Source organism: Meriones unguiculatus, chromosome 1 (assembly GCF_030254825.1).
Source record: "Meriones unguiculatus strain TT.TT164.6M chromosome 1, Bangor_MerUng_6.1, whole genome shotgun sequence".
NCBI lineage: Eukaryota > Metazoa > Chordata > Mammalia > Rodentia > Muridae > Meriones > Meriones unguiculatus.
Genome location: NC_083349.1, coordinates 189,844,866 through 189,872,437, shown reverse-complemented (window position 1 = coordinate 189,872,437; position 27,572 = coordinate 189,844,866). Strand labels below are relative to the sequence as shown.

At 52.4% G+C, this 27,572-nt stretch overlaps 2 protein-coding genes across 4 annotated transcripts; one reads left to right on the top strand and one right to left on the bottom strand.

The window, feature by feature from the left end:
* Cib2 (calcium and integrin binding family member 2) lies at positions 1 to 16,824 on the top strand. 3 transcript variants are annotated; one of them, XM_060373981.1, is made up of 7 exons: positions 1 to 235; positions 4,316 to 4,440; positions 5,318 to 5,352; positions 11,767 to 11,878; positions 13,197 to 13,344; positions 15,522 to 15,717; positions 16,148 to 16,824. In XM_060373981.1, the coding sequence occupies exons 4-7, from the start codon at positions 11,810 to 11,812 to the stop codon at positions 16,167 to 16,169; spliced, it is 435 nt and encodes a 144-aa protein (XP_060229964.1). In that variant the 5' UTR covers positions 1 to 235; positions 4,316 to 4,440; positions 5,318 to 5,352; positions 11,767 to 11,809; the 3' UTR covers positions 16,170 to 16,824. The 3 variants fall into 3 exon arrangements, with proteins under 3 accessions (XP_060229964.1, XP_021494363.1, XP_021494364.1); XM_021638688.2 differs by lacking the exon at positions 4,316 to 4,440; XM_021638689.2 differs by lacking the exons at positions 4,316 to 4,440; positions 5,318 to 5,352.
* Positions 16,819 to 27,460, bottom strand: Sh2d7 (SH2 domain containing 7). The gene is made up of 6 exons (XM_021638668.2): positions 27,291 to 27,460; positions 25,931 to 26,020; positions 22,393 to 22,558; positions 21,946 to 22,155; positions 19,985 to 20,671; positions 16,819 to 18,256 (listed from the first exon to the last, which is right to left on the bottom strand). The coding sequence occupies exons 1-6, from the start codon at positions 27,458 to 27,460 to the stop codon at positions 18,206 to 18,208; spliced, it is 1,374 nt and encodes a 457-aa protein (XP_021494343.1). The 3' UTR covers positions 16,819 to 18,205.
* Between the last annotated feature and the right edge of the window lie 112 nt (positions 27,461 to 27,572).

Here is a 27,572-nt window from a genome sequence, read left to right as displayed (position 1 = left end):
GCCTTCCCGGCCCAGCCCCTGCTCTCTCCCACTGAACTGCGGGACCCAGCGGAGCGGGCCAGGCTAGGCTGGCGACGCTGCCCGCCCCCGGGCTGGCAAGGGCCGCGGGTGTCGGGCTCGGGGCTCCTGCAGCTGCCGATGGGAAGCGGCGCTCGAAAGGGTGAGAGACGACTCTGCGGACACCATGGGGAACAAGCAGACCATCTTCACTGAAGAGCAGCTGGACAACTACCAGGTGAACCCGGCGCGCCGCGGCCCCTGTGGTTCTCCCCGCTCTCCTTTTCCGAGGCCTCACGAAAGCAGAGTCACCGAGGTTCAAACCCTGCCGCTGCCTTCAGCGCGTAGCGTCACCTTGGGTGGATGACATCCCATGGATGAGCCTCAGTTTCCCAGGCCGGGGGATGAGAGAGCATTCCAGTTAGAATAGTCTGTCAGAAGCGCCCCCCCCCTTCTTCCTACCCTCCCAGGCGGGAACCCAGCCATTCCTCCCACTGGGTATGACCCCCATCCCAGACAGGTCTTAGAGTAGGAGGAGGACAGGAGGCTAAACACGCGGTTACAGATTGGGGTGTGTTGTTTATCTGTTGGGGTTTCTCTATGGCTCTAGCATGGAAGTAACTGGAGGAAAGAGACTGCATCTCTCAGCTTTGTGCTCCCAATAGCCCCTTTCACCCCAGTTTCTTCCAAGTCAGAGCTAGTTGTTGACGTCAGTGAACTCAAAGCCCCCGGCCATGTGAAAACTTTTCTGTAGGTGTAGGTAGAAACCCTATCTCCCGGTTGGCCCGGAGTCTTGCTCAGGTGCCTAGCTCACCTCTGCTGCGTTAGTCTCCTCAGCTCTCTGTATCCTGCACCCTGTACTCCATCTGCCTGAGTTTCCCCACTGGCCAGGTTCAGTCAGTTTCCTGGGCATGAGATGCCTTTCTCTTGTCTCCGTGTAATGCCTCGGGTCTTTGAAGGCCCAGATGAGGAGTTTCTTCTGTCTCCTCTAAACAGATTGGGTAGGACTTTTATGTCGAGTGTATTCCTGCCGTAGATGTGTGTAACCTTCATGAATATTCAGTTACAACGGAGAGATTATCTCCAGTGTGACCCTAGGAATATGTACTTTTGAAGAGCCCTAGTGGACAGGGAAGGGCAATAAATAGCAAGGGAGCTCTTGCTTTGACTAGAAGGTTCAGAAACATTGTAGAGTTTGCACAGGGCCTTGGGAAACCAGGATTTGTACTCAGTAAGTTCTGGAAGGAGGCATTCTAAGTGGAGGTAGATACAGGCAAGCAACCCAGAAGAGTGAAGAGTGGCCTGGTGAGGGTGGGGAGCCTGCATGCACACCTAGACCAGCCTGGCATTGGGTTACTAGTCAGACCCAGTCCAGTGTTGAGTTCTGCTCCTTTGCCAGGGCCCAGCTAGACCCTGCCAGAGAAATGAGAGCCATGAAACACGAGAGATGCACCTCTCCTTCCCTCTGGCGCTCTAGCATGGCCAGCCAGGGCTTGGTGGGGTTATAACCAGAGTTATGCTTCCTAGCCTGACAGTCTTCTCTCCCTAAGGCAAGATGCCCCACTTCCTGCTCTCCAGATGCCACCACAGATACCCAGAGTTTAAGTTACTGTCCCAGCCACTTACAAGCATGGCTCACCCATTGCCCCAGCCCCTCAAGGACCCACACAGGGCCCACTGCCCTCCCCAGAACCCAGTGCCCTCCTCAACCATTCCAGCTCTTCGCTTTAGCCCAGGTTTTCAACTACGAACAAGCCCTGTGACTCAATCTGCTCTGCCTCTCACCTTGACATCCCCTCTTACATCCCAAGAACATGGCCCTGGCCAGCCCTCCAAAGTCTCCTGGGGACAGAGGTCTGACTGGAGCTTCCTCCCCCAGCTCGAGTAGTTGACTCCAGCCATGGTCCCTGTAGTCTTATCTTTTGTCCTTCTTCTCTTCATTCTCTCCTTCCACCCCCACTTCCTCTTCCCTCCTTCTTTGGTCTTTCTATCAAGAGATAGCATATAGTTGGGTTCACTAAGTGAACTAGACCCCTCTAGGAAACCCTAAGAGGCCATCCATTGGGCCTGGATGAATGTATGTAAACGCCATACCCAGCTCTAGCAGAGAACTTTCTAAAACCAATATAGCTGCCTTCTCTCCAGGTAATTCTGGTGTCTTGGGATGACTGTTTGAGCAGGCAGAACAGGGCTCATCTAGCCTGGTCTAGGTTCAGCTGTTCTCCAACTTCATTTCATTTTTTTAAACTTAGATTTATTCACTTTATGTGTGACTGTTTTCTTTGCATGTATGTGTATGTGACCATGTGTGTGCCTGTTGCCCGTGGAGGCCAGAAAAGGGCATGGGGCCCCTGGGACTTGAGTTACAGATGGCCGTAAACCACCATGTGGGGGCTGGGAATCGAACCTGGGTCCCAGGCAAGAGCAACAACTGCTCCCAACCACTGAGCCGTCTCTTCAGCCCCAACTTCATTTCCTTCAAGCCCCAGGCACCTGCAGGGCTTCCAGTCAAGCCGGTGCTGTTGCCTCAGCTCCTCACCAACAGTCCGTCTAGGCTTCCCGTCTTCAGGATGGGTTCCTCGAGCTCACCTTGGTTCATTCGCCTGGGAGTACACTGTGGGCCTGAGACTCATATACCTCTCCAGTCCTTTCTCCGGCCACTGAAGGGTTCCTATTGGGTAATGTTGCTGCCTGCACGCCTCCCTTCCTGTGAAGCCTTTTCTAGGCACAGAAGAGGCTTGTGAGGAAAGAACGAAGGAAGAAAGGAACACAGACATAACATATAGTTATGTTCTAGGAGGGCAAAGAACTCGATGCAGGGATTCTGAAATCCTGGGTTCGGGTTGTAGTTGGGCAGTTGGTGCTATGGCAGTTAACAAATTGGTGTTCTCTTTTGGGCCCAGGTCCCCACTTCTGTGATGGGAATTCTTACTCTCCAGCTATGCTTATGTCACAGGGCTGTCTGTCACAGGCTCAACTAAGGTCATTTTGGAGCCTGACCTCCAGCTGTTTGGTGATTGGTAGGGCCAGGAACAGGCTGGGCTGGCAGAGCCAGAGAGGAGCGCCCTCTCCTTCAGATGGCACGGATAGTGGCTTAGCTCCTGACCACTGCTGTAGGCAGGCCAGGTAGATAGGAAGCAGACGCCAGACAGAGTCTTGAGTTGTGTACCAGCTATGAGGTGCTTCTCAGCCTGGGCTGCACTTTAGAATCACCGAGGGATGAAGGGAGCCCTGGGCAGGTTGAAACTAAATCTTTCCGTATGCTAAGCACTCTACAACCATCGATCCGTGTCCCTGTCCCTTGTCTACTGTTCACTTTTAACCTTTTTAGACAGTGTCTCACTCATTGTCCCATGCTGGCCTTGGGTGCTAAGTACTCAGTAGTCCACACAGGTCTTGAACTTTGATCCTCCTTTCTTAGTTGGGATTACAGGCCTGTTTGGAAGGATTGAGTGGCTCTGAAGGCTACTGATGCTTGGGAGGATCCAGGGACTTCCCGTTTCCTTGGTCTGAGGGGTGGCAAGATTCCAGGTCTTACAAACTGCTCTTCAGGTGGCACTGTCCTGGAGATGTTGCTGGTAGGAATTGGCACCACTGGGGGGTTTTAAAATACAAGTGTCCACCCAGAATTTTTGACTCCAGAGTCTGGCACAAGAGTCTCCATTTCTAACATATTCCCGGGAGGCTATGGCTTGGCCACTACTCCTTAAAGGTCCGTATGAAGTGAGTCCAGTTGTGCTAAGATGGCCACGATGTGTGGGAAACGTTCACACCTTTTGCAAGCAGTACTCTTGCAGGGTTTGTATATTTTCTCTCTGACTCGGGATGTATGCAGGAGGAACAGAGAGACTGGAGCCGAGACTCCCTCTCCTCTATTCCAGGGCTGTGACTGCGCTTCCACGTTAGTCAGCAGAGCCCTGGCCCATTCTGCTTGGTCCCCTCAGATGGCAGAGCTATCCCTCCAGATAGGGAGAGTGTTCAGGCTGCCTTGGCTGCTGGATCCTGGACTCTGAGAACAGCCCATATGCTCTCAGCCTGCCTGAGTCTTAGCCCTGCCAGACAGGGAGTTTTCTGTCTGCACTAGGTCAGGATGGAGCTGCTGCTTCCCAGCCTGAGCTGTTCCTGACTCCTACAGAGACACCATTGCCATAAGTGAAGTCGAGCCCCCTAGGAAAAGGCCCTGAGTGTCCAAGATGGGCACAGCCCCATGGAGTCCTTCTTCTGTCTCCCAGTAGACAACAGGCAGCTCACAAAGACAGATTCACTGGACTTCGTGGGAACCTGGAAATTCCACCCACCTTCCTCTTTGCCCATACAGAGGCAGCACGGAAACCCCAGCTGTTGTGCAAATACTGTGGGCATCCTCTTTGGCCCACCTCAGTGTGCCATCCAGCCGGCCTGGTGTCAGCAGCTCCATGTCTTCCAGAGCCAGCCCGGCTGCGGGTACGCCTGTTCTGTGTCCATTCGCCCCCCTCATCAGAGCAGCTCTGCTTAGCATAAGGCCCCAGGAGGCCCTGTGGGCTCTGCAGAGTCTGAGGCCTTCTTTCTTCATGCCGCAACAGTGGGCAAAGGCAGAAGAGCTAGACAGCAGGAGGTAAACGGAAAAGCCCTGCATCGGTGGACATTTTAAGTCCTGTTGGGTCATTTTCACGTCCTCTGGCATATGCCTGGCATGGTAACCATTATCTAAGACTCTAGGCCATAATCAGATGCATTTCATCCAGACAGACAGGTCCTTAAAAAGAGTCCAGATGCTGCCTGTCCACTCCCTTCTTCTGGGGTTTACCCCTCATAACTCAGGCCCTCCATCTTGTTCCTAAGATCCTAAAACCACAGATCACATGCCTGGAACTGTAAGTTTCCAAACTTAAGACTGCTGCCTGTGGCTACTCAGGGCTACTCAGACTGTCAACCCCCATGAGGCCCTGCTCTCAGTGCGTATGGTGCTATGCCGAGGCATGCCACTGATGCTCTCTTGAGTGGTTTTGAGAACCGTCTCTTAGCTACCCCACTGCTCTCCCAAAGTGTATCCCCCGGCCTTCAAATCTTCTGTGGCCACTTATGTTCCTCTTGGCTGAGTACCCCGAAATGTGGCACCCAGCCTACCCCACCTGTGCTCACTATACTGGGCCCATTTGGGAGGAGACATGGACCAGAAGCTTCTGGAGGCATCTTCTGGACTGACTGGAATTGGCTGTCTCCTCTGGGTAGGGGTGGAGAGGAGCAGTAGGCACTCTTCTGCCTTGGATCCAGGGCTGTTGGGTGGGGCCCCATAGCTGTGAGGGTTCCAAGGGTCCACCATGTGTGTTTTTCTCCACAGGACTGTACTTTCTTCAATAAGAAGGACATCCTCAAGTAAGTATGGCTTCCTGTCTACCTCTTTAGGGTTAGGGCCATGGTAGGGGTGGGGTCTTTTGGGACCTGCTACCATAGACCCCTGTCTCTTAAGCCAGAGGTTCTAATAATACTCTGGCTTCAAGGTCTGTCACTCCAGGGATGTTCAAAAGCCAAAGGCATGCCCACCACTCCTGAGCTGTTCACTGGGGGGGGGGGATCCCCAGGACAGCCCCTCTCCCTGGGGGCTAAGGAGGGGGTCCTGAACAGGAGCTTGCAATGTGGTCATTTTCAGATCAGTGAGCAGCCATTACAGGACGCTGGGAAACCTGCAGCCATTGCTGGCCCCTCTACCTAGGCTATCCGGTGTCACTAAAAGCCAGCAAAGTCTCAGGATCAGTTTCCCTGGAGATCGATGCCCAGGCTGGGACTGTAGCCTGGCGTGGCCTCCCCAGAGGGCTCTGTTGTCGTTTGTCACTACCCTTCCAGCCCTTCCTTATTTGTGGGGAGAGGATACCCCATCTTCACCTCTTACAGGGTCAGAGCTCCCAGACTTGATCTGGGTTCTCCTCCCACATCCACAGCACTGGAGTTCTGTGCCTCAGTGAGGTTTGTCCCTCTGGAGCCTCGCATTCTGGGGTGCTGGCTCCCTTATCAAGAGGCAGTAATCAAAGGCCTGGTACCTGACCACTGGGACCACTGGGAATGATGTGTCTGTCCTCAGCGAGGACTTCCGGTGCTGACTCTGACTCCAGAGCTCTTGGGACACGCCCTCTGTTCACACGGGTACTGAGCTGTGCTTCCAAGTGCCGCAGCCCCTGCTCTGTGTTTGCTGAGTCTGGCTGCTTGCACGCTGAGGCTCTATTTCTATTCTGATCCAATTCCTTGCCACCCGGCACTTACAATGCTCTTAAAGCCAGCCAAAGCTCTGTAGATTCATAGGCTCAGTAACTAGCTTCCTCTGGAGCAGAATTTGGGTGTCCCTACCCATGCCTGTTCCTGGGCATGATGCCTCTTAGCTGCCATTGATTGTGTAAGAGTGTGATTAAGAATAGGAAGACTGGCCACAGAAGGACATTCCAGGATGGCAAAACTCAGAGACAAAGGCACAGGCCCATGTCTCCTTCTCACCTGACCATGTACCATTTCTCTTGAGATCAGCAAGGTTGCCCTTGGGGAAGCATGGCTCAAGACCAGGCCAAAAATTGAGCTTGTCTGACAGGCCTTGGGGTGTCTCTGGCAAATGAAAGGCTCTTGAACAAAGGTCCCTAGTTCCACACTGCCCTGGCCTTTTTATCTCCACACTTGAGAAAGAACAAGTGTCAGGTCCCCTCCCGGGTTGAGGAACCCCCAGCTAGGGGGACACCCATTGTGAGCTGTTGTCCAGCTTGTTCCTGGATGTCACTGCCAGCAGAGGCCCATGTCACTGACCCCTGCAGCCTGACAGGCCAGCCCCTCCCCACTGCTCACAACTCAGTGAGGCCTAGAGAGGGCAAGGAGCAAAGACCACCCAGCATTGTACTGCAGGTCTGTGGCAGAGCCGGGCTGGCCCCACTCTGCATCCTCCAGCCTGTGCTCCTCCCGTGTCTTTGACGCAGCCTCCCCCTTCCGTCTCCCAGCTGCTTGTTTCCTTGGTAAGCTGCACCCTGAGTACTGACCAGATGGCAGGGAGGAAACCTGAGCAGGAGGTTCTTCTGTCATTGATTGGGATCACAGATAACCCCATCTCCTGCTCAACTGCTCCCCTACCGCCAGCCCCTCCAGGTCCCATTACCCTCCCATCCCAGCAACCAGGGGAGTGGACAGCCCACCCCACCCACCCCCTCCCCCTCCCCCCAGCTTCTCTGCTTCCCATGGGTAAGAGCTTGGCCCTTCAGCTCCCTTGTCCTCAGTGACACTCGCTTCCTGAGCAGGCAGACAGCAGTCCTGTCCACCACAGGCAAAGACAAGCATGTCCAGTTGACACTGCTAAGTGATTTTCTTAACCTTTAAAACATTTATGTCATCTATTTTAATTACTTTTTATTTATCTTTACTATACATGAGGAGTCTGGAACTTAGCTGCCTGCAGGGGCTAGCCTGCACCACAAGTAAAGGGTGTGAGCCAGTCCCTGGATTATTTCTGCGGTAACAGCTGCTCCTAGTGCCAGGAGGATCAGCAAACAGATGTACAGTGTAAAAGTCTTTCAGTTCGTCAATGCTGGCAGATAAATTTGAAATTTAATTTAATCTTTTCTTTCCTAAAAATGTAATATATTTAAAACCCCACTGTGGAAGCCAGGCATTTATATGGGTTATCAGTTTCTGACTTTTCAGAGGAGTCTCTCTTTCCTCCAACAATTTCAAATGCTGCTTATCATAGGTTACATCTCATTAACATTCAGGCAACATTCCTCTGAGTCTGGTGCCAGTGTCTATTTCTTTTCTTTTCTTTTTCTCATTGTGGGAGGAGCACAGGAGGCAGGAAGTTAAGACAAGCTATAATTGGATGGTTTCGAACTTTTGCAGGTACTGTTGTTTCATTCTTAATGTGTCCTTCTGTGATGAGGGCTTGGTTTGTCTCTCCCTTTTTTTCCTCTTTATCTGTCCCTCCCCCCTTTCTCTCTTTGCCTATCTATCTATCTATCTATCTATCTATCTATCTATCTATCTATCTTTGGCTTTAGGTTTTTTGTATTGGGTTTTCTTGTTGCTTTAGGTTGGTTAGTTGGTTTTTGTTTTTGAGACAGGGTCACCCTGTACAGCTCAGGCTGGCTTTGAACTTGGAATCCTCCTCCTGCTTCAGCCTCCCTAGTGGTAGAAAAGGCTCTTTTAACTTACTAAAATCATCCAGGTGTCTTCCATATTTGGTTTCATTCAGCTAGAGAGAGGAGCACAGCTGTCATTTCTGGTTATGATGGGATGTACAAATCTTTTAACCCAGTGCTCGTTTTTGAGGGAAGGAGTGAGAAAGATATGGTTCCTTCCTCCCTCCCTCCCTCCCTCCCTCCCTTCCTTCCTTCCTTTCTCCTCTTTCTTCCTTTCTTCCTTCTCTTCTTAGATGATTTTCCTCCCACAGTGATTTGGGCTTTTTAATTATCTGTGTAGTTCCTTAAAGTTTTCCAGCAACTCTAGTTGCTTTACTTTTTATTCTTAACATTTTAAAAGATTTATTTCTTTTATTTTATGTGCATTGAGTGTTTTGCCTGCATGTACGCATGTGTACCACATACTGCCTGGTGCCTGCAGACATCAGAAGACGGGATAAGAAGAGGGTGTTGGATCCCTTGGAGCTGGAGTCACAGTGGTTATGAGCCATGGTGTGGGTGCTGAGAACTGAACCCAGGTCCTCTGCAAGAGCAGCAAGTGCTCTTAGCTGCCAAACCACCTCTCCAGCCCCAATTTATTTTGTGTGTGTGTGTGTGTGTGTGTGTGTGTGTGTGTGTGTGTAGCCCTGGCTGTTCTAGAACTCACTCTGTAGACCAGGCTGGCTTCGAATTCAGGGATCTGCCTGTCCCTGCCTCCTGAGCGCTGGAATTAAAGGTGTGGCCACCCACCTGCATGAATATGCATGCATATGTGGGTGCATCTGAGTGTGCATGCGTGTGAAGGCCAGAAATCGCCTCCCATTATGCTCAAGCCCTTCCCCTTTGTTCTGAGGCAGGGTTCCTCAGTGGCCATTGTTTTAAGCTTACCACATAGGTCAGGCTGGCCGGCCAGTTATCAGGGGTCCTCCTGTCTCCTGCTCCCCAGCACTCCCCAGGTTTAAAGTGCATATGGTGGGGATGGAGAGATGCCTCAGAGGTGAAGAGCACCTGCTGTTTGATAGAGGATCCAGGTTCAGTTTCCGGGCCCTCAGCAGTGGCTCTCAACTATCCCTAAGCGTGTATGCGGTGCACATACAGAAATGCAGACAGCACACTCATGCAGATAGAGTAGAATAAGCGAATCTTCAAAACCTTAAATAAAGAAAATGTTAGGATTTCTAAAACCAAAAACTCCAAGTGTGTATGTCATCATGTCCGGCCTTTTCTTTCTTTCTTTCTTTCTTTCTTTCTTTCTTTCTTTCTTTCTTCCTAATATAGGTTCTGGAGATTGAACTCAGGTCCTTCCCTCACTTTATTTACTGAGCTGTCCTTAGCCTGCTTCAGTTCTATCAACACTGTCCTGTTTAATCCATACGAGTATGGAAAATGACAGACTGGTTTCCATGTCTGCCTGAAAGTTATTCTCTGCGGTCACTCCATTTACCCAAGGCCACCCCATCAGCTAGTGAGTGCCTTAGGTGCATTTCCAACCTCAGCCTGGCTTGAAGCTCCTGCCGTAGCCACCCCCACAACTTTGGGGGCACACGCTAATGTCCAGAGACACCCAGTGTCACCCCTAGTGCAGGTGGAGGGGAATAGATGTAAAGGTCTAGTCCAAAAGGCGATCGGAAACACAGCGGACCTGTTGACGGTGAAGGAATTAGCCAAGAATGGCAGTCTCGGCATGGGGAGGCTGCAGGCTGCCAGATCGAGGTCTGCAAGGCCAGGCTGCACGGGAGACCCTGGCAGCCCCTGCTTCCTCCAAAAAGCACACCAAGTGCAAAATACAAATTTTGGTGCAAGGACTGTTATTAAAAAAAGAAGGGCACTATTCCTCAGGGTAGGAAATAGCAGAACATCTGAGCGTCCTCTTGAAGAGCCCCAGCTCTGATCTGGCCCTGCAGTCTGCTGACCCCTCCTGCACAAAGGGGAGGATCTGGAGGTTTTCCCCTTCTGCTCTGTCCCTGTGGCCTCGGGTCCTTTGATGGAGATGTGTTCCTGGAGCATGAGCCGTGGCTTTGAGCTTATTGTTTATCCAGGACACGTTCTGCTCTAGGAGAGGCAGTGTTTTCCAGGGGGCTCGACCTGTGTGTGTGTGTGTGTGTGTGTAATTGTGCTGCGTTCAAATCTCATCTTCACTGCTCCTTCACTATCCTTATACAGGGCACTTAATCATTTGGTCTTCAGTTTTCCCATCTGGACAGTGGGAGGCTAATGCATACTTCTCAGGGGTGTTTGGCAGTTAAAGGGAGCACGGATGTCCACACAGGACTAGTCTGGAGACGTGGGACTCGGTAGATGGCAGGTTCAGTCACTAACCTTGTACCCAAATGATCTTCCAGATACCAGGGGCAGATGGGACCTAGCTGAGTACTGGGTTTGCTGTCCTAGGGGAGGACCTGGGCATTTTAGTCACTTAGAGGGCCTTTTCTGATCTGATTTTGAGGTAGATGGGCAGATCCAGCCCAGGGGATGTGAGGTCATACATGGTCCAGTCTGCTCTAGTCTGGGGCCTCACCTTGGCCATAGCCAGGGCCCCTGCATCTGCCCATACCTTGAGCAGCTTACCGGTGGGACATGGCCTCCTGAGTACAGAGCAGGAGTGTGGGGTGGGAGCTGGGGACCTGAGCCAGCAGCCAGGATGGTGTCGCTCGGTTGGAGGGCTTGGTCCTGATGAACCCAGTTGGAGGAAGGTTGTAAGGACCCATCCACAGGGGCTCCTGGGGGATGTGAAGGCTGCTGAGTGTCCTTAGCCACTGGCCTTCAGGACAGAAACTGGGGTGGAGCTCTGGAGGACCACCTGATTGTGGTAGGCAGAGGAGTGGTTGTGTTTCTGCTCTGGACTTTCCACTCTCAGGTTCCAGCCACGGACCTTGAAGTTCTGGGGCTTCAGACAAATTTCCCAGTCCTCAGTTTGCTTAGCTGCCCACTAGGATCATAATGTGTCTGTCGCCTGCACAGTGGTGAACAGGACATTAAGGTGACAAGTGTCAAGCACGATGCCTGGTGGAACATACAAGATTCCTTTTATTAAAAAAAAAAATCACATTTATTTATGCCTGCGTGGTGTGTGTGTATGTGTGTGTGTGAGAGAGAGAGGGAGAGACAGACAGACAGACAGAGAGACAGAGAGAGAGACGGAGAGAGTGCCTGTGGAGGTTATAGGACAGCTGCGGGGGTTGGTTCTCTCCGTCCATCATGTGGGTCTCAGGGATCAAACTCAGGGTGTTTGTTGACAGGAAGCACCTTCACCTGATGAGCCCTCGTGCCAGCACAGCATAGAAGACCAAATCAGGTCAGGGTGTGGGGAGAGGAGGGCAGAGAAGATGAGAGAGACAGAGAAAGAGGGAGGTGGGAGGTAGTTGTCCAGCTGGGGACAGAGAGGAAGTGTAGGGAGGACAGTGGTTCGCTGCATGTATGTGTGTTGGAAGCAAGGAGGGCCCAGGCAGTTGGGTCATCAGCACAGGGATTTGGGCAGAACCCGTTTCTCCTCCAGGCTATGCCCTCTGTGGACAGAGCAGTCAGCCTCCTATTGGCCCTTCACTAGATCTCGGATAAGGACTGTTTCTCTAAGCCCAGACAGGGTGGCACTGGGTTACGGGGCTCGGGGCTGGCAGCCTCTAGTGCGTTTCCTCTGCTTCTCCCAAAGGCTTCATGCACGGTTCTATGAGCTGGCCCCCAACCTTGTCCCGATGGACTACAGGAAGAGTCCTATCGTCCACGTGCCCATGAGCCTCATCATCCAGATGCCGGAGCTCCGGGTATGTGAGAGGCCGCTGCTGGGGAATCCACATCCAGGCAGAGAAGAGGCCCGGCTCCAGACTGAAGCCCGCCTCTCCTCACTGTGAATATGTTGCCCTGAGACCATTGGAGCGCTCTGTGCCTCAGTTTCCGATATGCACTTTGCATAAAGGAGTTATGGGAGGGCATGGGGCTTGGTAGGTATACTGTGCATTTGTAGCTGCCCACTTCCCAGCCACTGGCCTGTGCCCACCTGCATGTCCCCATGGACTAGCCTGGGCTGTAGCAGCAGCCCCTGCGCTGCTCTTTCAGACCACTTTCCCCTCTTCACCATGCCTGGTCATGGATTCTCGGTCATCTCTAATAACACACTTGGGACTCGAGCCTCATGGGAATCTTTCAGAGTGCCTGTTTGGATGTGGGATATGTGGGGTAGCTCAGCCAGCTCCCAGGGAGGCCACCAACACATTGACAGCTTCTTGATTCCTTCGGATGGGCTACAGAAAGGACAGCCCCACAGTAAGAAAGCATTGGCACGATCCCACAGTGCTGCGGGACGAGGCAGGCCTGGGGTGAATGGCTTACAGTAGGGTAAGAGAGCCCCAGGGCATCTCGATGGGCCTGCACCCAACTCTGTCCTGAGAGATGACAAGCACAGGGTTGGCCTTGGAAAGCTCTGCCTGTCCTCCAGGGAGTGGAGGACCAGGCTGAGTGTCATGGAGAATGAGAAGTACTGCAGGGACCTCGTCTCCAGCCCCCGGGGCTGATCCAGGCTGAGCATCTGTGATGGAAAGAGAGTGGGGTCTAGACAATTCAGCATCACCAGAAGGAGCAGAGGCAGTGCTGGAAATGAGAACAAATGGGCCCTGCGGCTGGAGGCCTCAGAACCACCTCTTGCTGCTTGCGTTGGTCCAATTATCTGACATCTTGGGGCCTTACTTCCATTTCTCACCTGTCTAGCCTGAATTAGCTTGGCCCGAGGGCTTCCTGGAGCGGTTGTCTTCTTTTGCTGGACACAGCCCAGTAGGTGGGGGAAGGAGCCTTTTTTTTTTTTTTTTTTTTTTTTGTGCCTCTGAAACACGAGACAGTTGGCATGCAGGCCCTGCTCAGCCTGTGCTCATGTGGAATTCTGTGCAGCATGAGAGCATGTTTGCTGAGCCAGGCCCCGGATCAGTGCCTTACACACTCAGACTTGGCAACTCCTCCGACAACCCGTTAAGTAGCCATGATCATGGCCTCATTCCAGAGGCCACACTTGCAGGCTGTCACAGGCTGCCCACACACTGGCAGGTGGCCCCTGCCTCACCTACCCTCAGTGATGGCTGTGTTTATCTTCAGGAGAATCCCTTCAAGGAGAGGATTGTGGAAGCTTTCTCTGAGGATGGTGAGGGGAACCTCACCTTCAATGACTTTGTGGACATGTTCTCTGTGCTCTGTGAATCGGCGCCTCGAGAGCTCAAGGCAAACTATGCCTTCAAGATCTATGGTAAGGAAGGGCTGGCAGCAGGGCGGAGCTGTGGAGCTGAAGCGAGCATCATATGAGCCATTGCGCCATCCAGTGATTGCTGGGTACGCTGAGGCTACCCTTTGAAGAATGGCCGCCTTGAGGCCACAAAGCATGCCTGAGACACGTCTTCCAAAAGGAGGAGAGACTCGCCCAGCCTGGTGGGGTTTAGAGTGAGGACTGCTGTGCCAGGGACTAGAGGGCCAGGGGGGACAAGAGGACAGACACCCTGACAGAGTAGGTGGCAAGGCTTTTGGAGATAAAGAAGGTGTGGGATGTGGTGGGAGGAGGGCTCCGTGAAGGTACAGAGAAGCCAGCTAGGCTGTGAGGAGTTTGGGCCGAGTGCTCACAACCAGGACACTGCAGGCTTCAGGCAGGGGAAGGGCAGTTGTGTGCTAGAAAGATCACTGGGAAACTTGGAGTTGTAGACTAGAAAAGTCAGGTTAAATCTGGGGGCCAGACAGGAGACTTCCTGGGACATGATGATGAGCCAGGGAGGGAGGGAAATCCCCCAGAGTCCCCCCTCACATGCCAGAGGTAGGGCCCTTCCATTTCCCCAGCCTGCTGACCCACCTGCCACTAGAGGGCGCTGGGTACGCACAATTCTCCCGTGGCTAATTGGAGGGTTCCACAGAGCATTGTGCCTTGATTTTACTGAGCCACAGGAAAAGACTACAAACCTTCCTGTACCTCTGAGAAGCTGGTGGAGGTCCAAGCAGTGGGCCTATCAAGCGCTGTCTGCTACTTTTGTGATTTCGTGTTTACTTCAAAGGACTTTGGTTTAGATACAAGGTGTGGCACAATGTTTCCATATAAGAAAGCAGACCCTGCCTGTCCACCCTTCGTAAGTGTAGATTCTAAAATCGCACCCTTTATCCTTCAGTCTAGGACCCCACAGTGCTGCGCCTGGAAAAGGCTCTTGTCTTCCTACAAGAAGAAAGTGCAGGGCATGCGGAGGTCTCAGTTTCTTACTGCTAAATTGGCCCAGGAGTCTCTCCAGCCCACTAGCCAGAGAGCAGGTCTTTTTATGGACCCTCCTGCAGGCCCTTCAGGAGAGACGTAAATCCCACCCATGCCCACGTGAAGGCCTTGACAAGCAGGGGCAGAGGCGGCAGCTCAGGCCTGTGAGCTTAGCGAGGTCCCTGTCCTCTCCAGCTCCGCCTCTTCACCTGCGGGAGTACAGGCATGGTTTAAGTTTGGCCCTCACCGCTGCCATTTATGCCAGCCTAGTGGGCAACAGGCATCTAGCTGGAGGGACCTTCTAGCTAGAGGGTGCTTGAAGAAGTGTGGAGGCAAGTGGGTATTTGCTGGGAAGGCATCGGGGGCATCGGGAACCAAGGGCACGGAGCTGGCAGCTCTGCCAGGAGGGGGAGGGTGATGGAGTTAATCACGATGAGCTTGCACATGGCTCCGCCCACAGAACCACTGGCCCGGGCTCTGCTGATAGTGGCAGTGCCCAGGGGACCCATCAGCGCCCCCTACTTTATGCACAAAAGCCTTCCCTGCACTGGCGTCTCTCTAGGGAGATCCCGTATCTCCTGACTTGACCTCTATGTTTTTTTAAATTGACGGATTAAGTTGTACATGCTTACTGCATACAACATGATATAGGAGTTAGCCATGTGTGCCTGAGGCCTACCAGAGGAGGCGAGGGGCCATTCAGAACGTGTGGGTCTTAGAGTCTCGGAGACCTTGTGAGAATCCTTGCCCCATCTCTGACTGGGTCTCTGACTTGGACTCAGGCACTTGGTCTGGGTCCTGGCTTCCCTGGCTCACTGGGGGGTGAGGCCAGAAAGGCTAATTGGCTTCATAGGAAATTCTCAGAGAGAGCCTCATGTTTGGAACCGCTTGAGCGATAGACACCTTCACTGTGTGTGGGGGGGGAGGGGGGTTGTGGGTTCTCCAAACGTCAGTTTAATTGTGGGTATTTAAGATATGCTTTGGGTGTGAGCCTTTTGGTTTTTGTTAGTGGGGACATGGACCCCAGTGTCCTCTGGGTTCATAGAGATACTCTGGGGACTCCAGGGGCTGGTAGAGAGATCAGGGCGGCCAGCTGGGAGCAAGGGGTCATACTGGGCAAGGCCCCCTCCCCCACCGAGGCCCCGGTGGGGAACTCAGCCCTCTCTTGACCATCTCCGCTCGTCCCACCGACCTTGCAGACTTCAACACTGACAACTTCATCTGTAAAGAAGACCTGGAGCTGACACTGGCCAAGCTCACCAAGTCAGAGCTGGATGAGGACGAGGTGGTCCTTGTGTGTGACAAAGTCATCGAGGAGGCTGACCTGGACGGGGACGGCAAGCTGGGCTTCGCTGACTTTGAGGACATGATCGCCAAGGCCCCTGATTTCCTCAGGTGCTGCCACCCCCGGGGCTGGGCTCGGGTGGGATAGGCAAGAACGTTAGGGTCACAGCTGGCTGCCTGGTCTTGTGGGACCACCATGGGCAATGATATATACAGGCCTGAGATACCTGGTCAAGGCCTAACTCCCCAGATGCACGACTGACGCTTACGTGACCTCCTATCATGAGAGGGATCAAGACCTGCCATGGTACACAGGAGGGATCCAGACTCTCGGGATTGGGGGTAGAGGGTGAGGAGTGGGGGCAGGGGTGGTCTAGGCCTTCAGCATGGGGGCTAGAAACTGGACAGCTGCCCCTTTGCGTCTTCTGTGGTCACCGCCTGCAGCTTCCCTTCAGGGTTAGGTTAGCTTTCCCCTTCCCCTGCAGAGCTTCCTGCCCAGCCCACAGCCTCTCAACCCTCCCTGTGCTTTCTGTCTCTACAGCACTTTCCACATCCGAATCTGAGGACCCTGCCAAGGCTGCAGGGGCGCCTAGAACGCAGTCCTCCAGCCTGCTGTCAGTGCAGGTATGGTTTCTCCAGTGCTCCAGGAAAGGAGCAGTGGCCTCTGGGATTCTCACCCGTGGACATTTCCTGTGGCCCTTTCAGCAAAAAAGAACAAATAAAACACTTCAGAGCAATGGGGGAAAAAAGAGCAACAGATGGATTGTGAAGAGCAGGACCCTCCCTAGGGCCTCGGTGGCCCACCCTCAGTACCCCGTGGACCCTCTCAGCCACGTCCTTGCCCAGTCCTTATCTCACACAGCATTGTCCCCCTAGGAGGGGAAGGTGGAAAACCTAGCAGGAGGGATGGGGCTGAATGAGCCACTTGCTGGGCAGACACGCCAGTCCCCCAGGGCTAAGTGCAAAAAAACCCCAAACCAAACCAAAAACAGAGACTGGTTTAACAAGCTATGCAATCTTTTACCAAAGCCACGGCTGGGCTACACCCACCCCAACCCCATACTTTCCCAAAGTGAAGCTGTATCAGCAGTGGGTCCAAAGGGCTCTGCCCCATGTCTGGACACTACCCTGCTCACCCCCTGGATGACATGGTGTCACTGGTGTGTGCTGACCTCAGATTTGTGAATTCCTAGAAATAAAACACTTTGGTGTCCTGCGCTCTCTGTGTCTGTCAGCACTGAGCATGCCCAGTGGAACCTCTGCATTCAGTCCCTGAAGCCTTAGCCTGGGTGAAGCGTTGTCCCGGGTGTTGGATGATAGTTTTGGTTTCAGGGTGTTGGGTGAGGATTGTAGTAGTTTTGTCTGGCTAATAGACTGTTCTCCAATGTAAGGTTTCGGGCTAACCTACTTCTCTTAAACCTTTTGCTGCCATCCCCAGCAGAAAGAGACTTCTAGAGTTTAGAGGAAAAAAGAGCATCAAGCAAAAGTCTTCCAAGGAATGGCTTTCCCCACAAATGTGCACTGAGCCAGTTCTGCCCAGGGCCTGGGTGGAGGCACGTGGGGAGGGGAACTGTGGTCTTGGTTCCTGCTTCCTGCGTGTAGGGTCAGGGTGGACAGAGGACAGCAGACCGTATGGGTGTGGGGACACATGGTTGAGGGGAAGTGGCACAAAACAGGAAAGGTCCCTGGAAGAGCCAGCTTGTGGCCAAGGGGACAGCTGAGGCAAGAGGCCTACGTGCCCTACTCCCAAACTGGTGTCTGGGCAAAGCCCTGGGCACTCACTGCAGGTAAAACCGCCAGGCTGGTGGTGGATTGCATGGGAGGAATCTGAGTTGACCCAAAGGTCAGGGCTGGCTGGAGGCAGAGAGCAGGTAGGGGTAAGCAGCATCGTAGGCAAGGCATCAAATGTCCCCTGACTGAGGAGTCTCTTTTCACGCCCCCAACAACTACATCTTCAAACAGGTGGCTCTAGCATAATCTAGGAGTTTGCAGAGTGAAGCTAGGATAAAGAAGGAGAAGTAGGGCAGGAAGAGCTGGGGCGGATCCCAGGAGCCCATCCAGCTATTAGGTCAGAGCCATGGCTTTTGAAGCTGGGCCCTGGCTGCTATATCCCAAGCTTCTTGCTGTCATCCTCTTGGGGCAGGTGCAGAAGGTGTGGCTCCTGGCCTTCTCCTCCCATCTTCCGGCAAGACCATGAGGAAGGGAATTGGTTTTGTTCTCAGAAGTAATAGTGTAATGTTGGGAAAATGTCTGTCTTGGCAAGGGGCCTGCCACATGCTTGTTAAGTATCTGAGGAGTGAGGCAGGCTTGGCCGATCAGCCCAGGCCTCTACGTGTTCGTCCAACCCTCCCTTTAGGTAGTCCCCCACTCTCGCTGGCCTCATTTCCTTCACTGTGTGGACAGACAGCACGGAGGACACATCCAGGAGTGCAGGCTGCTGCAGGGCCTCTCCCAGACCTTCCCAGAGAGGTATCTAGGCTGCATCCCAGAGCCTGCTTCCATAGTGGCTGGCTGGGTCACACCTTCAGGTGAGCAGAGGGAACCAGTAATCCTTGGTGTGGCGTGGACACCCAGAAACCCTCCACATGACGGGCCTTCCTCAGAATCTGTGCTTCTTGTCTGTGAAGAAGAGCCTCCGAAATTTGTCCGGCTGGAAGGAGGGAAAAGATGTTAGGGGCTGGGCTCCCCAGTGGAGAGGGAAAGACCCAGGTTCAAAGGCTCTCAGCTCAGGCCTGGGGTGAGGGTCCAAGCTAGACAAATGATGCCAGAATGCAATGCTGGTGTGGCTCCCACATTCCTCTCCCAGGGCCCCAAAACTCCACTTTCAGTCTTCAAATTTAAGATGAACATTTGCCATTGTCTGGCCAAAAAGGGGTAACAGGGGAGGGAAGAATGTGAAAAGGTGGAAAATACTGCAGAGCATCATCTTCCCTCCTGGATATGTGCTCATATCCTGCTGCCTCTTACCCATCTGGGGCCTTGCTGTAGCCTGGTGGCAAAGGTGGAGGAGGAGAGGGATTATATACCGGACCACCAGGGTTAGAGGAAAACATGGGAACACCTAGGGGAAGTGCAGGCATGGCTTCTGGAGTCCCCAAAGGACCGTCCAGTTAGAGGATCAACACCTCAGAAAACGATGGGGCTAAGAGGACACAGCCCTGCCCTGAGGGAGGAGCTGGGTCACCTAGAGGCTTTTGGTTCTTAGCTCAGGATGTCCCTTGTTCAGGCCAGGGGAGGGAGGTTTCAGGTTTCTGGGGACTTGGGGCTGTGTCCACAGGAAGATACCTTTCCCCTCCTGTTGTTTGCCAATATAAGCAACCGAGGGGTGGGGAGGGGTTTGTGGCTCAGGTGCCACCCTGGGGACCCAGAACCAGCCCCATGCCAACTGCCTCTTTACCCGCCATGTTCTCCTCTTCTCTACCCTGAATCCTCAGAAATAGTCGCCCTGTTCACCAAGAGCCACTGGGATCACGCCCAGGGGCTCTGACAGTGTCTTGTCAAGAGAAGATGTGGGGCACTGTTCCCTGGGCAGCTGCCCTTAGCACAACCGGATGATCAGCCCATTTTACAGATGTGCAAGAAGAGAATCTGGGTAGGGTTGCCTCGTAACAACACAGGCTGCCCAGTTAAATCCGAATTCTAAGAAAATAAGATTTTGTTTGTTTTTCTTTTCTTTTTTTTTTTTGAAACTTAAAAAAAATGATTGATTTATTTTTATTTCATGTGTTTTGCCTGCATGTATGGTTTGTATGTCTATGGAAGGCTGTTGGATCCCCTGTAACTGGAGTTATAGACAGGTGGGAGCTGCCATGGGAATTGAACCCAGGTCCTCTGGCAGAGCAGCCAGTGCCCTTAACCATTGAGCCATCTTGTCAGTCCCCATCATGATTTTTAAGACCTATGAAAACTACTGGTTTAGGTCCAATTCAAATTTAACTAGATGCCTTGTATTTTATCTTGCTGAATTTGGTAGCTTAGTCTCCAGGGAAATGGGCTTGGCCAAAGCCAGAAGCTACAGTTGCTTCTTCATGACTAGGGCCAAGGGCGTCCTCCTTGCCACCTCCCAGTGGGGGCCTGCGCTGGGTCCCAAGAAGGGCGAGGGTGCTCTGCCATGGAGGAGGCACTTAGGTGGTTTCACCTGGAAATCTAGCAGCTGCTTCTCTCACCCTGAACTTACCAGGTGGAAAAGTTCTGGGCGCTTCCGAGCATTGCCTCATGCTTGAGGCCCCCAAACAGGGTCTCTCTGTGTAGTCCTGGAGTCCCAGAGCCCCCTGTGTAAGACAGGCTGGCCTTGGACTCATAGAAATCCTTCTGCCTCTGCTACCGTAGTGATGGGACTAAAGACGTGCGCCACCGCCCACCCCCTCAGGGAACTCACCTTGGGCACCCGTCCAGTGTCCTTGTTCTTGGAGGCTGGGATTTGCTCATAAGTGTTTCCTGGCTCTGGCAGCTGAGAGGTCCCCGAGATCTTCTCGTGGCCACAGTTCGAAGGCTCTGAGAGCTGGCTGTATGTGGGACTGACTCCTGGGTATGGGAACTTGGCAGGGCCATGCCAGCAGGCTGGAATCTGCTCATAGGTACTGCCTCCTTGGTCTGGTCTGTCCCTACCCTCCTGCTGTGGGCCTGCTGTCCCAACAAGCTGGTAGGTATCGGTAGAGCTGGCCTCAGAGGTGGACTGAGCCTCATGGCTCAGCTTTAGGAACCCCTGCCTCCAAGTAGTAGCCCGTGATCCCAGGGGCTCAGAATTGGGGGCCTGGGGGAATCCCAATGAAGCATAAGGCATTGTAGAGCCCTGGTTTGGTTTTACTCCGGATGGGCCAGGCCCCAGGCTATTGGGCCTGTTCTGATCTTCATTTGAGAGTTTCCCTGAGGGCTCCCTGTCTGGGGAACAAGCCAGGCTGCCCGCTGGAACTGGCCCGTGCCTGCCAGATACCTCTGTGCCCAGGTTTAGCTGTGCCCGGTTCATCTTCTTCAGGTCTGCATAGATGATGTCACTGGGGCTTGCAGAAGGCTCATCCAGAAGAGAGGGGCTCCTCTGGGGAATGGGGGGCACTCTAGTGGGTGCCTGGGGGAGAGGGACAGAGAATGTCTTAAAAGCACCCCATTGCTACCATAACCTCAAAGCTCAGACCCCCTGAGCTCTATTGATGAGTTGAGCTTCCCCTCTTTTGCCTCAGTGTGCTATCACTTGCAAGGATTTATTCATAGCCTTCAGGTTTCCTGGCTCTATGACTCTTAAGTAGCCTTTACCTTGACACCCAAGGCCTTGGGCCATCAGCTCAACAGCCAGCCCAACTAACCCTGCCTGGTCCTCCTGCTCCAGCGTGGTCCACTGGTCCTCACGGGGCTCCATGAGCCCACCCACTCACTACTATGTACCCCTTCAGAGGAGCTTATGCCCACGGATCCTTCTAACAACTACTTCCTGAGCACCAACGACATGACAGGCAGTGTAAGTCCCGGGACCAGCTTGAGTTTACATCCTAAGCTGGAAACAAGCACCATGAGGCTATGTCATGGAGTGTAGAAGGACTTGATGTAGTGTATGGTACATGAATGCGTCATGAGTAATGTCATGTCAGATCAGATCAGTGCTGTGGAGAGCAAAGCAGCTAACGTGAGAAGAGAGAATAACAGGTGGGAAAGGTGACATGTTCTATAGCCAGGCGGATAGGGGACATGTTCTGTGGGTCAGGTGGCCTTTTGGAGGAGAGATGGCATGCAGTAGGAGTAGAAGCCAGGTGAGACAGAATACAGTATAAGTGACATCACTCTTAAGGAGAGCAGCTGGGCAGAGCATGCAGCAAGTTAAAAGCCTCAGGGGTTTAAGGAAGATCTGGAAGGCCAGTGGAGGCACCGTGAGGATGGCAGGGAGGTTCAGGATGCTAGGGAGCTTAGGTTTTATTCTGAGCGGAAGAGGTGCTCAGCACTCTGTGTTCTCTGTTTCCCATCATAAAGATACGGCACTTTACAGTTTGCTAAGGGATTTCCAGGTATCTCATAACCATCTCATTGAGACCTCGCAGGAACTTCAGGAACGGTAAATAGACTCAGAGAGAACCCAGGACTCCCGCAAAGCCTCACAGTGAGAAAATGGAAATGCCTAGTCTAGGCTTGAGGTCACTCTGGCTGACCAGGGCAGGCCTAGCATTGGTGGATGCCTGGGGACTGGCTCTGGGTTGTTCTTTTCCACCGTGGGCCTGATGCTCACCCTCTATGTCTGAAGAAAGTGCTCTGGTAGAGTCTAAGGACCTGACTGTGGTATGTCCCCCCACCTCCTCCAGTCCCCACACTCTGGGCTCACCACCATCAGCTTGTGTAGCTCAGAACCCTCCTCACCTCTGCACCTTCCTCTTTTGAGACAGTCCGGGGACTCACATCTAGAGCTTTCTTGGTGTGCAGGAAGGAGACCTGGGGCTTTGAAGCAAGTCGGGGGCTGGTGGCCTTGTCCGGGACCATGATGGGAAATTCCATGGCTGGAATTTCCAGGCCCAGATTAGTCTGCTGGAGGCCCGTGTTGACAGCGTCGTACAGATCGTTTTCCTCTAGCTGGAGCAGTGGGGACAGGACAGGTTTATGGTCACTGGCAGTCTCCCACTGCCTGCCAGGGGCTGCAGAGAAGGGCCGGAAACACCCTGCTAGGTTTCTGACCTTGGGTAAGAGTCTTTTTTGAAAGAGGGCCATGACTCCTCTGAGTTCCCATGATAGCATGTGCCTGTGTGATTCCTACCCCAAGGCTGGATACCCCGTCCTATCACCCTCACCCCCGCAAGAAGAGTGCCTAACCCGTGGGCAAGCAGCAGCAAGGGTCTCCCCGAAAGGCTCAAGCTGCACCTCCTGGTAATGGCGCAGGAGCTCATCCAGCGTTCTGTGGCTGAGGGTGTCTCCTGAGATGAGGTAGCGTCGGTTTCGGAGCTGATTGATGACAAAATGACGGCAGCGGTCACTACCCCTGGAACAATCACACATAGGCTGGGTTGGCCTCTGCCTGCTTTGCCCCTGAGTATCGGACAGGATCATCTCTCAGTTCAGTACAGACTCATCTGACCAAAAGCCTCCCTGCCCATGTGAATCTGTGGTGTTCCTTGGGGAAGCAGGGGGCCACTTCAAGTGTCTGGGGCCCTGGGAAGGACCTCAGCTTGTTCTCAGGAAGGGCACGGCTAGGACTAGGCTGATTGAGACACTCACTGAGACAAAATTTAGAAGGTACCCCCAAATCTGGCTCATCAGATTTACCCATGCAACACTTTACCTGTTTGTTTGTTTTTGTGGTACTGGGGTCAGGCCTAGGCGTCTCCCACATGCTGTGAAATGCTGACCACCCAGCAATGCTCCCCCTGCTAGCCCTATTTACTGGTTTATTTTAACTTTAAATCCTTTAATTATTTACTCATTTATTTTTGAGAGAAGATCTTACTGTGTAGCCCAGGCTGGCTGGCCTCAAACTGAAGTGGATCCTCCTGCCTCAGCTTCTTCAGTGCTGGCACTTACAGGTATGAGCTACCATGCTTAATGGATGCAGTATTTAGAAGAACGAAATGAGAGAAAACAACAAACCCATAAACACAGAAACAGCGAGGAAGGAAACATCAACACTTCCAACAAAAGCAAGAGCCAGCCCAGCACCTTTACCACGAGGCTTCACCCAGGCCCCGTCCTGTGGAACAGCGGGCCCCTCCCCCTCCTATAAAGCCCTGCCCTCTTCACCGTCCTTGTTAATGGGAGACTGATTTAAACCCAGAGCACAGGTCCTGGGAGTGCATCAGGATGAACTTCTACACATAAAAACGCCCATGTAACCACATGCAGATCAGGATACAAAGCCTTGCCTAGCCCCGCCCTGCCAGCATCCCACGGGCGGCCTCCTCCTGACCCCTACTGCCGCGACTCTGTTTCTTCCATTATGGAACCTCAATAAATGAGAATTATGCAAAAGTCCTCATTTGTGTCTCACTTCCTTCACGGGAGGCATTTTCAGATTCACTGAGGTCCAGATGTTCCTTCTTTTAAGAGTTGTGTGCAGTGTCTCACTTGATAGAAAACCTACAGGCTATTGGGTATTTAAGCTATTTGTTTATGAGGTTGTTATAAATATAGCTGTTTATGCTTGCCTTTGTTTTGCTTTTTTTTTTTTTTTTTTTTTTTTTTGAGATAGGGTTTCTCGGTGTAGCCCTGGCTGTCCTGGACTCACTGGACTTGTAGACCAGGGTGGGCTCGAACTCACAGAGATCCTCTTACCTCTGCCTCCCTGAGCACTGGGCTCACAGGCCTGCACCGCTGAGCCTGGCTTGTTATACTTGTCTTTTGGTGAATGCATTTACTAATTTCAACTAAGAATATGCCAAAGAGTAACAGGGGCAAGGTGGAGGAAAACACACACACACACACACACACACACACACACACACTATTAAGGAAAAATTAAATCCATCATTCTTCTGAGAGCTTGTTTGGGGGTTCTAGAGCAAAGATCATTCTTTCTGTATTTTGGGAAGCTTGCCCTCTTCAACAAAGCGTGCTTCAGGAGAGATTCGTATGTTGTAGTGAGGAGGAAGAAGACACTGGAGCCAGCCAGAGCAACTGAATCAATGCTGGCCATCAGTCGGGCCACAGATGTTATGGCCAGATTGCCTTCACATCCAGATTTATCAGTCTTTTATAGCAAGTGCTTTTTGTGTCTAAGAATTTTTTGTTTATCCTGTTTTCATAGGCACTTTGTTTACTTATGGACATTTTTCTGTTTCTTTTTAGAAAAGTTACTGTTTTCTTTTCCTTTCTTTTTTTCTTTCTTTGTTTACAGGGTTTCTCTGTATAGCCTGGGCTGTCCTGGACTCACTTTGTAGACCAGACTGGCATGAACTCACAGAGCTCTGCCTGCCTCTGCCTCCTAGAGTGCTAGGATTACAGGCCCTGGCTGTAATCACAGGCGCATCACTGCACCTGGCTAGGTTATTGTTCTTGTTTTTGTTTTGTTTTGTTTTGTTTTGTTTTTTTTGGATCTATGATCCTTGTAGAATTACTAATTTTTGTACATTATATGAGGCAGTGACCATTTTTTGCCCCATTTGGATATCCAAGTGCTCTGTGCCAATTATAGCAAAACCAGGAATGACGACATCTGATGCAAATCGGGGAGTCAACATTCTGAGTCGTCTCTGGGCTTTCCTACCCCTTTTCACTATTTATATTTCTTTGAGCAGCTCCGCTTGCTATCTTTTATAAGGTGGCATTCTCTCTGAGGTCCCATGAGGGAGAGAGAATCTCAAAGAAACACGAAATACAGGAAAACCAAAACCAAAAAGAGTTTTTGAAAATGCTTAGTCATTATATTTCAGAGTGCCCAGAATAGGAGGAAAAAATGAGAATTAAGCGATGATTAACATTTGTTTAGCCGTTCCATGTCTTGTTACTGTGCTGGGCACTTTCAAATCTGTCATCCTACTGTGCGCTTGCAACCATCCTATGACAGGAAACTAGAATACTCCCGTTTTACATATGAGATGGCACAGGCACAGAGAGCCAAAGACACTTCCTCCAGGTTAGGACCCGAACAAGGTGACTCTGTGCACATGATTTGAATCAGGATCTGAAGACTTGGAAGCTTGCCCTGCAGCCCTGGCCTCCTTCCAGGTCTCCAGAGGGAAGCTTTGACCTTCCCAACTCAGCCTAATTTCAGGCCAGGGTTCAGTCATCACCTCCAACTTTGTAGTAGGTACCTGCTTCTTCCTCTTTGGTCTCATGGCCTTACATTAGTAAGACCCAAGATCTTCATAGCCCACCAGTGGCGTGCCCCTCTCCCACGTGGTATTCACAGCTCCAGACTATCTCCAGTTCTCCCTTATGCCATTAGAAGGGCCTTGGTGAAGTGGCAGTTTTCCTGGATCCCTTCTCTGTGGTAATACCTCTCATCCAAGGCTATCCTGCTCCCAGAAACTTTGCCTTCTGCTGCACCCAAGGATCTGTGACTCTCAAGTCTTGCATTTCTGCTCATGCCAGTCCATGCACTTGGAAAACATCCTTATACCCAACCATGCCTTCTTCCCACTACCTAATACCTGTTCCTCCTCTCTTGGGCTTAGAGTTCATCTGTGCCCTCCAGGAAGAGGCTTTATCTGGTTCCCCTCATCCCTTTGAGGGCTGCAGCACCATCCCTGGCATATAGTCAGTGCTGCTGCTCTGAAAGGGTTGGCCAAACATGGGATGGATGAATCATGGGGTCAGGGCCCAGGGAAAACCAGACAGTGGGTTTTCAAACCTCCCTGTTCATCAGCAGATTCTGGAACCTTGAGGCTTCCTATCCCTTCAAGGAGGGATTTTCACTTACCTGTAAGACAAGATGTAGCCCACAGCCCGGTCACTGAGGCGGATGAGGAAGGAACCGAGAGCTTTGTCCCTGAGTAGCTGCTCTGTCTGCCTGGACAGAGGACATGCCATTAACTGGGGTGTGCACCCTCATAGTAACCAAGCAGCCTGAATTAGACCTGCCTCAGGATCCTTGCAGGCCATGGCCTTGATAGAGAACCTTCTCAGACCCTTGACTGACTCTGAGGTCTCTCAAGGCACAGTCTGTGCTTGGTCCCGCCTCAGGTGAGCTAACTAAAGACTGTCGGGAGTTGGATGCGAGTCCTGAGGCCAAAGGCACCCTCCACTCCCTCGGCAGCCTTGCCAGCAGGTACAGTAGGCGCACCTGCAGCTCCCTGCCCTCCACCTGGAAGGAAGAAGGATGCCGCACAGCTGGAGGCCTCTGCACGGTCAGGGATCCCTCTCTTGGGACTAAGGGTGCAGCTGTGTTAGATGCTCGCCCTGTAGGCATTTCTGGAGCGAAGAGCTTCTGCTGTGTCTCAAGCCTGGTTCCAAGAGAAGCTTACAGGAACTCACCCCACCCCTTGGTGCCTAGTGTTTTGGGGACATGGTGGACAGTTCTAGCTCTTTTTCTGTTTTTGATTTTGTTTTTGTGGCTTGGCACAACACAGACCCTATTTTTGCTTACCCACTTACTCACCAAATACCCCATTGAGTGTCTACTCTAGTCAGAACTGCCTCATAGTTTTCAGGGATCAGTGCCGAATGAACACTTGAGACCTCTTATTTCCAAATGAGGAGTAGCAAGACAGTGGAGGCAGGGCGTTAAGCGGGTGCAGCTCCCCCCCCCCCAACACACAGCCTTCTGTGGTCCAGAAAACTGTCTCTGGTTCTGTGTTAGGCATCGGGCCAGGACTTGGTGGGCTTTGCTCTTCATCCCTTCCCTCACCTAGTGCTCGGGGAGCTTGGCAGTCTAGCTCAACCGCAATGCATCTCCTACATTATCACCTCCGTGCCAGGTTAACCATGTGTCTAGATTTCCTGGACAGTTTTTCAACTCGGCTCCAGTAGCATTCCGGTGCTGGTGCATGGCGTGGTCTCGTAACGTTCACCAAGATACCGGGAACTCATTTAAACACGCCCAGCTCCCACACAGTCTGCTTTCTGTCGTTCCCACAGCAGCAACTACCGAAGACTCCAATAGGGAAATGCCGTCCCCCCCCCACCGCCTTCAGAAGCTTCCTTAGTCTGTCCCCTCTTCCCCCAAGGTCCTGCCTAGTGAGGGAAAGGTCAGGAGCCCAGGGTTCCAGTGTCCTTGGGCCATATTCTCAGCCTCGAGGAGCTGCAGATCAAGCTGGTCATGTGATCAAGGGCAACCTTACTTGCGGGTGATGAATCCATGAAACCAGGGTGGCAGAGCTCCGTTCTGCAGGATAGAGGGGGCCTGTGTCTCCATGAACCACTTCAGAGCCAGCTCCTGGATCTCAGCCAAGGCCCGCCCATCCCCTGTCTCCTCCAGTGCCTTGCCCAGATCCTCTGGGTCGCCCTCCATCCTGGTGAACACAGATGGGATGTGAGGCCTGATGACGGCAGTCCTTTATATCTGCGAGTGATGCAGCTCATTTGCCTGTGCCCACACCCTCCTCAATGCCCGCAGCACACAA